The 11542-nt window shown below is 38.1% G+C and overlaps 1 protein-coding gene across 1 annotated transcript in view; it reads right to left on the bottom strand.

Annotated features, from left to right (window-relative positions):
* Ddx42 (DEAD (Asp-Glu-Ala-Asp) box helicase 42) overlaps positions 1-11542 on the bottom strand; it is a 44878-nt gene that overhangs the window by 7621 nt on the left and 25715 nt on the right. Inside the window, exons 4-12 of the mRNA XM_013033236.1 lie at positions 10888-10949; positions 9283-9319; positions 8359-8508; positions 6534-6638; positions 5347-5466; positions 3767-3943; positions 3265-3397; positions 2134-2181; positions 1507-1604 (exon numbers count right to left, since the gene is read on the bottom strand). Coding sequence (XP_012888690.1) covers positions 1507-1604; positions 2134-2181; positions 3265-3397; positions 3767-3943; positions 5347-5466; positions 6534-6638; positions 8359-8508; positions 9283-9319; positions 10888-10949 — 930 coding nt within the window. The remainder of the gene's footprint in view (positions 1-1506; positions 1605-2133; positions 2182-3264; positions 3398-3766; positions 3944-5346; positions 5467-6533; positions 6639-8358; positions 8509-9282; positions 9320-10887; positions 10950-11542) is intronic.

The following is an 11542-nucleotide window of genomic DNA, read 5'->3' on the forward strand; positions in this document are numbered from 1 at the left end:
CGGTTCAAAGCCAGCCCGGGCAGGAGAGACCGTGAGACTCCTATCTCCAATAAACCACCAGAAAACCGGAAGTGGCGCTGTAGCTCAAGTGGTAGAGCATTCGCCTTGAGCTGAAGAGCTGAAGGACAGCGCCCAGGCCCAGAGTTCAAGCCCCACAACCGACAAAAAAAAAAGTTTCTAATTTTGAGTATTTTAATAACAACAAAGAAATTATTAATATTTCAGGTTACAGACATGCTGTTACCCTATCAAATGTTATAAACATGTATTGAAATGTCATGCTATTATATGTCATAAATTTTAAAAATTTTTAAGTAAAAATATAACAAACTAAGCTGGGTGCTGGTAGCTCACACCTGTAATCCTAGCTACTCAGGAGGCAGAAGTAGTTCAAATTCAGCCTGAGCCAGAAAGTCTGAATCTCTTATCACAAATCAACCACCAAAAAGCTAGAAGTAAAGGTGTGGTTCAAGTGATAGAGCACTAGCCTTGAGAGAAAAACAAAAGCTCAGGGACAACATCTGGGCCCACATCGAGGCCCACACAAAAAGAGTCAGTTCCATCTCAGATCACTGGTAATCTTCCAGAAAGAGTTTTTTTATTTCTTTAAAAGTTTTTGAAAAGTAGGTGGTTCATACCTCTGATCCTAGCTACTCAAGAGGCTGAGACCTGAGGATCACTAGAAGCTAGCTCAGGCAGAAAAGTCCATGAGACCCTTATCTCCAATAAACTACTCAGAAAAAGCCAGAAATGGTGCTGTGGCTCAGGTGGTAGAACACTACCCTTGAGCACAAAGAGGCTGAGGATAGCACCTAGGCCCTGAGTTCAAACCCCAGGACGGGCAAAGGTTTTTGTTGTTGTTTTGTCGGTGGTGGGGCTTAACTCTGGGCTTGGCTACTATCCCTGCACTCTTCAGCTCAAGGCAAGTGCTCTACCACTTGAGCCACAGTGCCACACAAAGAAGTTTTTGAAATAATTTTTTAATTATGATTTTTTATTTGTTGATTTATTTTTTGGTCAGTCATGAGACTTAAACTCCCTGAGCTCTTTTCCTCAAGGTTAGAGCTCTAGAACTCTACCACTTTGAGCCACAGTGGTACCATTTTGAGCCACAGCACCACTTCTGGTTATCTGGTGGTTAACTGAAGAGTCTCATGGAATTTTCTGCTCAGGCTGGCTTTGAAATGTGATCCTCAGATCTCAACCTCTCCAGCAGCTAGGATTACAGGTATAAGCTACAGGTGCCCAGTGTAAAATATTTTTAACTATTCAAAAAATATGAAATGAACATAACACTCACCCATCACTCAGCCTTAACAATTATCAATATTTTGGCAATTTTGTTTTACTTATCTCCCTGTAACTTATACATTTTAAAGCAAATCTGAAACATGTTACCCTTTCATTTGTAATATTTTAATTTTTATCTCAATAACAAGGAATTAATTCCAGGCCCCCATATGAGAATAACCCACTGAGGTCCCACCCAGCCTTGCTTGGGATTACCTCTCCAATATCTCCTTGCACTACTCGAATAGGGTCAATCAAGATGTCTCTGGCCAATTTTTCGATCTTCTTCCGAAAAGTTGCACTGAATAAGAGAGCTAAAAGCAAAGTAAATTCTATTAAAGAAACAGTATGATTTTTCAACTAAGTGAACCCACTAAGCTTCTTTGATATTCAGAATTAATGTGCTTTTTCTACATAAACCTACTTTAACTTTAAAAATTAGTTTAAAAACTGATTTGCTAAGGGAAAAGATCTTATCTTACTCAAAGTATATTATACTTTTTAGTCAAAAGTGAACTGTTGCTCTGGTTCAGGAAAAGGTCTTGATTTCTATACAGATGTGCAATGCAGTAAATACACATGCAGTAAACTACACAACTGTAAACTGTATACAATGGGGCAAGTTATTTAATTTGTAATCTTAGTTTTATCACCTAAACAGATGAGTAGTCATATCTAGTTATCTCTAGGGTCCTGTCTACCCCAAAGAAGTGGTTGTTAACCTCACTTATTAATCACTGTTGCTTTTCATAACTGTGAGTGTTTATAGGGGCAATCAGAATGGCAAGCATTCATTTTTGAGTATAAATGTAGTTGTGTAAGAGCTGATTCATTCATACATACTCTGTCTGTCAGGACGAACATGACTTGCTATGGACCGAACCTGGTATTCTGGAAGAAGCAGAATAGTAAAATTAACATCACAAACCCTATAATAAAGTTTAACAGCTTTGGAAAAGTCATTTTAGTAAAATTCTCACAAGAATTCCTAAGAGTTAAGGAAAATTTAAACTACTACATATATCATTCTCTATTTCCTCCACATAGCTGAGCTGGGCTGATGGTAGTAATAACAGTCAAAGAAATCAGAAGGGAAAGATCTTAATGATTTGACATTAACCTACCCAAGAATACAATTTTTTTAATGTAAATAAAAATGAATAAACAGAGAAAATACTCTTCCCTGTACAAAACCAATTTTGAATTGACTCCATTTAGACTAGCATATTTTTCCTGAGATAATTCCCCAAAATACTTATTACATTTGGGGGGGGGGGCGGGGGTCCGGTTGTGGGGCCTGAACTCTGGGCCTGGGTGCTGTCCCTCAGCTCTTCAGCTCAAGGCTAGCACTCTACCACTTGAGCTACAGCGCCACTTCCGGTTTTCTGGTGGTTTATTGGAGATAGGAGTCTCACGGTCTCTCCTGCCCGGGCTGGCTTTGAACCGCGATCCTCAGATCTCAGCCTCCTGAGTAGCTAGTATTACAGGCGTGAGCCACCAGCGCCCGGCTAGAAACAGAGATTTTTGAAAACTCTGTTATATTCTTCCTTTATATTACTTGTGGTTTACATTCGATGGCCAGAATCACTCTTAAAATACATTCTGAAATACCTGGTTTGAAACCTTACTCATGGGTTTTATATACACAATCTTCTGGGCAGTTCTAACCACACTGTGAATATCTTTCTATTCTTTATGCTTTAGAAACTTCAGATCCATTTTTTAGGAGAATAATAATAATAATAAAACCCAAACTATTTGAAATAAAGGTCAAGTGTAGCTGGTTATGTCTATGTCTATGACCATAGATACTCTTACTGGATTGCTATTTTGGCCAACCAATCTTTCTTAAACCAAAACCAGAAGCTGTGATTCATTAGGCCGTTTTATGTACTACGTTTGGGGAGAAGGGATTCTCTCCAAAACTATTTTCCATACTGAGAGAGTAAGGAGTCATTTAAACACAAGACATACTTACCGGGGTACATACAACAATCTCTGCCCCTTCCTGAAGGGCCTTGGCCTGTTCCCACATGCTCCCTCCTCCATATACTGCCACTGAGCGAAGATTATATGCCTTCCCAAACCTCTTGCATTCTGCATGGATCTATAAAGTTGTTAATAACATATTAACAAAGTATAAACCTAACAAATATCTTATCATACCCCAAAGGTATGAACATGGGGTATGATACTACAGAAGATGAAATATGGCTAAACCATGTTTATTCATTCTATGAGGCTAAAATTTTGCATGGAATTATTATTTCTTGTCATCAACTTATCATTATCTTTCTAAAAAGAAAAATGAATTCGCTCGAGAAAAATTCCTATGAGTATACAATATAATAAACAGTTCCCACAATATCTCTGCCCATTCCCCCAAAAGTTCCCTGTCATTCTACCCACTTGACTAGCAGTTAGTCCCTTCCTATCCCACATATGGAAAAGGGCATACAACATACAAAGTACATACCTGCTGGCAAAGCTCCCTAGTAGGGCAAACAATAACTGCAATTGGCCCATCACCTGGTTCCAATTCCTTCTGATCCATTATGTGAATCAACATGGGCCAGATAAAGGCTGCAGTTTTTCCACTGCCTGTTTTGGCGATACCAATCATGTCTCTACCACTTAATGCCACAGGCACACCCTAATGGAAAATAAAAAGTATATACAGTTTAAATTTTAATTCTAATGATGAACTGAAGGACCCCCTAGGAAAGTATAAATGACTAATAATGACATTCACTTCCAATGGAACAAAAACATACTAGCCATGAATAGGGAGGAAAACCTGACATTCTCATAGCTTCTTGATTTATAGGAAATAACACCATTCTCTTCAGTCTTCATTCTGGATCAGTCACCATGGCCAGGATATGAATATTTCCATTTGTAACAATTTTTTTTTTTTTTTGGTCGGTCGTGGGGCTTGAACTATGGGCCTGGGCGCTTCTCAGCTCTTCAGCTCATGGTGAGCGCTCTACCACTTGAGCTATAGCGCCACTTCCGGTTTTCTGGTGGTTTTTATTGGAGATAGGAGTCTCACGGTCTCTCTTGCCCGGGCTGGCTTTGAACCGAGATCCTCAGATCTCAGCCTCCTGAGTAGCTAGGATCACAGGCGTGAGCCACCAGCGCCCGGCTAAATTTGTAACAATTTATAAAGGAGCTGCTAAAAATTTTTAAAAGTCCTCCCCTTGAGAAGGCATAGACAATACAAAGAAAATTCACGTTTTCTGTATAGGAATAAATAAATCCAATTTAGGAGATCAGAAACCACTTTGTTCAGTAATAAACAAAAATTTTTAGGTCAAAGACAAAGAAATTCTAGTCACTGGTAGTGGTAAATTTGACCATGTACAAATCTTGGGGGTCATTTTGTTTTGGGTGGTATTAGGGACTGAACCAAGGGACTTGCACAAGCTAGGCAAGTACTCTACTTCTTGAGCCATACACTCAGCAAGAAAGATCTTGCATAGATATAGCGCATTCTGAATCTTTTTGTTAGGTTTAGGCCATAAAATACTTTCATATCATATTTTCAAGGTACTTAGCAGATATGAAAGAACATTTTTCAGCTATTTAGCAACTTGTAGTAATAAATAATTTATATCTATGCCCTTTAATTAATTTATTTATTTTGTTGGTTATTGGGCTTGAACTCTGGGCCTGAGTGCTGTCCCTGAGCTCTTCAGCTCAAGATGAGCACTCTACCACTGGAGCCACAATGCCACTTCCGGTTTTTAGTGGTTAATTGGAGTTTCATGGACTTTCCTGCCAGGGCTCGTTCTGAACTGCAATCCTCAGATCTCAGCCACCTGAGTAGCTAGGAATACAGGCATGAACCACTGGTGCTCGGCATGCTCTTTCATTTTTAAATTAAAAAAAATACTCTTGGACTTCATATATGTATTCCCTCATCCCACCTTAACTAAAGGAAAAGTTGAACACTAAGCCGAAGTTTTACATTAAATTCTGTTCTACTGCTTTGACTTGTCAACTAGATACAGAATATTGCTGTACTTTCCTTTACTTTCATTATGTTTTACTTACCTGGCACTGTATTGGAGTGGGCTGTGTGTACTCAGACTTCCGGATTTGGTGCATAAGTTGTTCATCAAAACCAAAATGAGCAAAACTACTTCCTGGTCTAGGTGGTGCAGCGCCAGAGACCTAGAGACAGAGACAACTCCAGGTATGACTTGTACTTCAACATAAACAGCATCTGAAGCACAGTATACTTGCTAGATCTAGCAGTTTAGCTTGAAATGAAGTGAAAATATACATTTGCAGCCAAAAGAATATACTAAAAAGGCAAAACTTCAGTGTAACAACTCATCTAAAACTCATGTATAATTATGTCATTTGATTTTAAAAGATTACAAAAATCTCCAATCTAAACAAGTTTTCTCACAAGAAATAAAAACCACTGAACTATTCGATGAACTGATCAGCTATTGTTCTGATCTTCTACTTTGCATAACCAGATAGTACAAAAATTAATAAAATGTACTCTCCTTTTTCTTGTGGTACCAGGGCTCTGCCACTTGAGCCATGCTTCTAGGCTTCTTTGTTAGCAGTTCTCAAATAAAGTATCACGTTTTTGCCTGCACAGGCCTCAAATTTTGATTCTCCTACCTTTGTCTCCAAAAGAAGCTGGAATTACAGGCAGGTACCACCATACTCAGCCTGTATTTAAGAAAGAGTGTTGCTGACTTTCTTGCCTAAGCTAGCCTTGAACCTAAATCTTCTTGTCTCAGAAAACTGGAAGTGGTGCTGTAACTCAAAGTGGCAGAGTGCTAGTCCTTAGCAAAAACAGCTCAGGGCCAGTGCCTAGGCCCTGAGTTCAAGCCCCAGGAAAAAAAAAAGGTATTAATTTCTATTATTTATTTTTAAAGAACATTGCATAGAATTTGAGAAGTATCACATTATTTAAAACATGTTATCTATTGTTTCTTCTTTCTGAAGAGATTGCTATGCTTTACTCCTTACCCTCTAAGCATAAAACATACAAAACTGACAATACACAAACCAAAAACTATCCTAGTCTAGAATATCTTACCTGAAGACTAAAAAAACAATCAAATAAAGACACATAAGCCCCAGGGATTGTTACTCTAGCAAAGATAGCTCAGGGATCATTAGAAAAGAAATCCAGTGCTATTAGGTTTAGGAGAGCAATAAAAAATAAACCTAGACTAACATTAATAATACTCAAACACTTGCATATTGATTCTTACCCGTAGGTTGAGCTTGTGCCGAAGATCTATTAGCTGCTGTGGAGTGAGGTTGGTTATCTCCTCGTGTTCATTGTAAAAATTTTTTTCAAATGGTGGGTAGTCAATCTGCAGGTCCAATTATTCAAAGTTAGTCTAGAATTCAAGAGTCAATCCTGTAAGTTTGATTTTAATGCAAAATGTTTACAAATATTACAAAATAAAACCTTTTCTGCTAGAAAGAATAAATTCATTTACTCTTGACATTCTTCCCAAAATTACAGCCTAAACCTCTTCCTATTTTCAACTTAAACACCAACCAACTTCCTATAAGACCCTCAGGGACAGGTTAGATTTTAACAACCTTGAAGCAGACTAGGGAATATCTGCAATGCCAAAGACTTCAGAGGACATACATCCTACAAAAGGTATTCCACCAAATAATATTTAAATATGTTTTGGATTAAGTGGTTCACTAGCATTTTAAAAACATTTCCAATATCTCATCTGGAGATTTCTATACTTTGTTTTTTTTAAAAAAGGGACTAAGCAGATCTGGTGGTATATACCTGTAATCACTGCACTTTGGAGGCTGAGGCAGGATTCTGGGCTAGAGGTTAATCTGGTGCTACACAGTGAAACACTGTTCCATAAAACAAAAATAAAACAAAAATAAACAAACAAAAAACCAATCTAACAGTTTTAGACACTGTATAAGCAGTTGATAATGCAGCCTAATCTGGCCTTGAACTCTTGATCCTCTGGCCTCAGCCTCTTAAAAGTGCTGAGATTATAACCACGTACCACCACATCTGACCATGAGAAAGTATTTTTAACTCTAAAGAGAGAGGTGGTCATTTCTGCTGCTTGTTTCACAGCTTACAGTAAAACCATTACCACATACAAATTTGGTTAAATGCATCTTTCTAATACCATGAAAATGTCTATTAAAGGAAGTATTTTTTGGTGGTACTGGATTTAACCTCAGGATCTCCTGCTTGCCCACAATCCCTCAAAAGTTTGAGCCATAGCCTCAATCTTACTGCTTTAGTAATTTCTTCAGGTAAGATCTTGCTTTTTGTCTGGGGCCAGCCTCAGACTGTGACTGACCCTCCTACCTATGCCTTCTACCTAGCTGAGACAACAGGCCATGCCATCACATCTGTCTTCTTCTTTTTTTTTTTGGGTCCGGTCGTGGGTCTGAACTCTTGGCCTGGGCGCTGTCCCTCAGCTCTTCAGCTCAAGGCTAGCGCTCTACCACTTGAGCCATAGCGCCACTTCCGGCTTTTTTTTTCTGCTTATGTGGTGCTGAGGAATCGAACCCAGAGCCTTAAGCATGCAAGGCGAGCGCTCTACCACTGAGCCAACTTCCCAGTCCCTACATCTGTCTTATTTCTTAAGATGGGGGGTCTCTCTAATGTCTGCCCTGGAATCTCAATCCTACAGATTTTTGCCTCCTCAACCAGAGTACTTTGAATTACAGGCCTGAGCCACCTTGCCTGGGTAAACTTACTTTTTAGGAAGGATTTAAGGACAGATGAACAAAATTTTCATCTTAGATGCATTCAAAGATACTTTGGTGAGCTGGACATGGTGGTGCACAACTGTTATAATTCTAGAATCTAGAAGGCTGAGGCGTAAGAATACTTGAGGAAGGGCAAATAAGGAAGAGTAAGAGAGGGAGTGAATATGATCAAAGTACATTATGAATGTATGTATGTATGGAAACACACAACAAAACCCTCTACTTTCTATAGTTTACATATGTAGAAAAAGCACTCAGCTATTGGGAAAACTTAAACATTAAACTCAGGGAAACAAGACTCAAATTCAGCAAGAAACACCATACCTCTGAATGATCAATGGGAGGAAGAGGATCGATAATTTTTTTGGAAGGTGCAATTGGATTTCCATCACTATCATATTCCAGATTGTCTTCTTCCTCTTCTTGAACCACACCAGCAGTTGGGTTTTCTGCCATGTACCGAAAGTAAGCTTCCTGCAGGAAAGCACAAGGATGCATTCACTCCCAAGCCGAGCTAAGAACATTTTTCTTCTTGTAATTAGTGCACATAGTATACCAGAAGACCTTATAAGTTTAAATAAATACCTACCAAGACAAGACTTTCACTAGTGAAGACTCCTTTTACCATAATGGTACTCAGAAGAAATGAGCAAGGCAGTTAGTACTACAACACAATGATTTAACTTGTTTGGTAAATAATTTACAAAGCTGTCTGCTCCACAGTTTTTCTGGGTGGGTTGGGGGTTACAGAAAACATACTTTGGCTTTACCAGTCCAAGTTTGGAAGCTGACAGTGATTAAGTCACAAACCTTGAAAGGGCTACACTGCTCACTCTGACTCTTACCATCCCACAAGTGAACAATGGCAAAAGGAAATTTTAACTACCAGTCATTAACATTCCACCATGAAATACAAGAATAACAAACAGAGCCCTTACAAAGAGGTAGCACTTAGATGCTGCTAGAGGCTACCAACAGATTTATCAGAATAGACACTTTTGGATTTTAAAAAGTAAGCGGAATAAAGCTGTATTTGCTTTGATGTCAGATGATCAAAGGTTCTATTTTTAACATGGAGAGGAAGCCACATCAATCTTTAAAATATTACCAATTGGTCTCACAGGTAAAAAGGACATTCCCTGATGAATGTCAATAATGGCCATTTTAGTAAAGACAAACTCTACCTTGTCCCTAGTTTAGACTTTGTGGGGTAAAAATAAAAGATAGAAATACTGCATAGGAACTCACTTGGTCATCTTCCTCTTCAATGTCATCTCGAATACCCCTGGAAAAACAAGCGGAGAAACAAACTTCCCTGCAAATGTTCCACATACCCAGCTCCATACTTACAGAAGATTAGTGTTGAATTCCATACAGGACAGGAACTCTCAACACTAACAATAACAAAGCAGCAAATAAGCACACTGTAAACTATATACTCATCATATATGTGTGATTACCCTATGACCTACACTTCACATTTTTTTTAATGGGATGATATGGTAACTATATAAACATTAGTAACTATCATCAGTATAAAGAGTAAAAACTTGCTTCATAAAGGTAAGATAGACAACACAGTTGTATTGTTAAAGAGAAAAAAAAAATACCCCGCATTTGGTATACAATGTTCTTATTATTTCCCAAAGTTTCTATCTCTAGAGTAATTGCATTCAGACAAAATCAGCTGCCTAGGGGAGGGAAGGGGGAGATAGAAAGGAAAATTATATTTTCACCTTTCAGAGTCTGGAAGTAAGACTCCTAAGCAGTTTACACAGAAGAAAAATACTGTCACCTTCTGCATTCCTCAAAATTTTCTTGTTTAGCTCCTATAATCATCTCTTTCCAAACACTTTCCACCTGACTCAGAACAAATGCAATTTCTAAGGCCATCAGCAACACCACCCATGTAGTGAAGCTGGAAGAAGGATCCCATATACAACAAGCATATGTTTGTAAGTTGATACTTCATATGACACAGGAATCTTGGGAAGAACCTGAAGCACTCATTCTGCCAAGCAGAGGGAGAAAAAAGCTAACCAGGCCTGTCAGGAAAAGTTTTAAAAATATATTCAGCTCAAGCTGGGCACCAGTGGCTCACGTCTATAATCCTAGCTACTCAGGAGGCTGAGATCTGAGGATCGCGGTTCAAAGCCAGCCCAGGCAGGAAGGTCCATGAGACTCTTATCTCTAATAAACCACCCAGAAAACTGGAAGTGGCACTGTGGGTCAAGAGGTAGAGTGCTAGCCTTGAGCTGAAGAGCTGAGGGACAGTGCCCTGGCCCAGAGTTCAAGCCCCACGATCAAAAAGAAAAGAAAAAACAAAACAAAACATAAATATTATATATATTTAGCTCAGAAAAGGGCTTGTCTTTCCCAGAAATAAAGCAATAAAGTTCTGCCTATAGTTAGTAAAGCTTGTTGTCATTCTTTAAATGAAACAAAGTTTTATTGCTAATAATACAGTTTATATTATATAATCACCATTATTTCTCATAAACAATCATACAGATATTAATCTATTTTATTTTAATCATAGGATGAAAAATAGGACAATGAACTCAAACTTTAATAAATTTTCTCCCCAACCCACATTTGTAACTCATTTTGTTTCCCAAACAATTGTTTATAATTGAAGACCAATTATTATTCTACCAAATAGAATATGCCTTTTAATTATTGCAAATATAGACTTCTGCCATCTATATACCTACACAGATAATCAAGATAAAGGGAAATCTTTAAGACATTTTTATATACTTTGATTTTTTTTTCCTATAAACACTGGTGACATAGTCTTTGCAATACTTTAGCAATTTTCAGGTAACTTTTCTGAAGAAGAAAATTACTTACTTGACATTTTTCCTTTCCTTGTCCTTGTCTTCCAACCTCTTCATATCTCTAGCTGCCTGATCCTATTGAAACAAAAAGGCTGTATGGAATCATATGAACTAAAAAAAACTGAGAGCAAAATTTCTTTCAAGACTTTGAAGATTAGAGTGCTGGGGATATGTTTCAATTGGCAAAGTGCTTGACTAGCAGGTGTTAAGGACCTGAATTCAAAACCTAGAACTGTCCAAATAAATGATAGACATGTGTTACTATAGGTAGAGGAAGGAAAGAGGAAAGGAAGAAACAGAAGTCTGCAGATTAATCCAGGCACAGCTGAGTAGATAGATTGCAGTTTGAGGCTAGTATGAAAAAAAGTTAACAAGACCATCTCAACCAGTAACCTGGGCATGGTGACATGTGCCTGTCATTGTAGCTAGGTTGGCAGTATGAATAAGAGGATCACAATCCAGGCTGGCCTGGGGAAAAATTCAAGAAAAAAATTTGCAGATTGGAATATCTGTCATTATAGTTTTCATTGTTTGCCTTAACAACTACATTTTGATAAAACAGAGATTTGAACTAAGGACCTTCTGCTTACTAGCAAGTATTCTAATACTTGAGCCACATTCCCAACAACTTTGATTGAATTTTATCAAATGTATTTTTTTTTTTTTTT

This window comes from Dipodomys ordii, unplaced genomic scaffold (genome assembly GCF_000151885.1).
Source record: "Dipodomys ordii isolate 6190 unplaced genomic scaffold, Dord_2.0 Scaffold165, whole genome shotgun sequence".
NCBI classification, from domain to species: Eukaryota; Metazoa; Chordata; class Mammalia; order Rodentia; family Heteromyidae; genus Dipodomys; species Dipodomys ordii.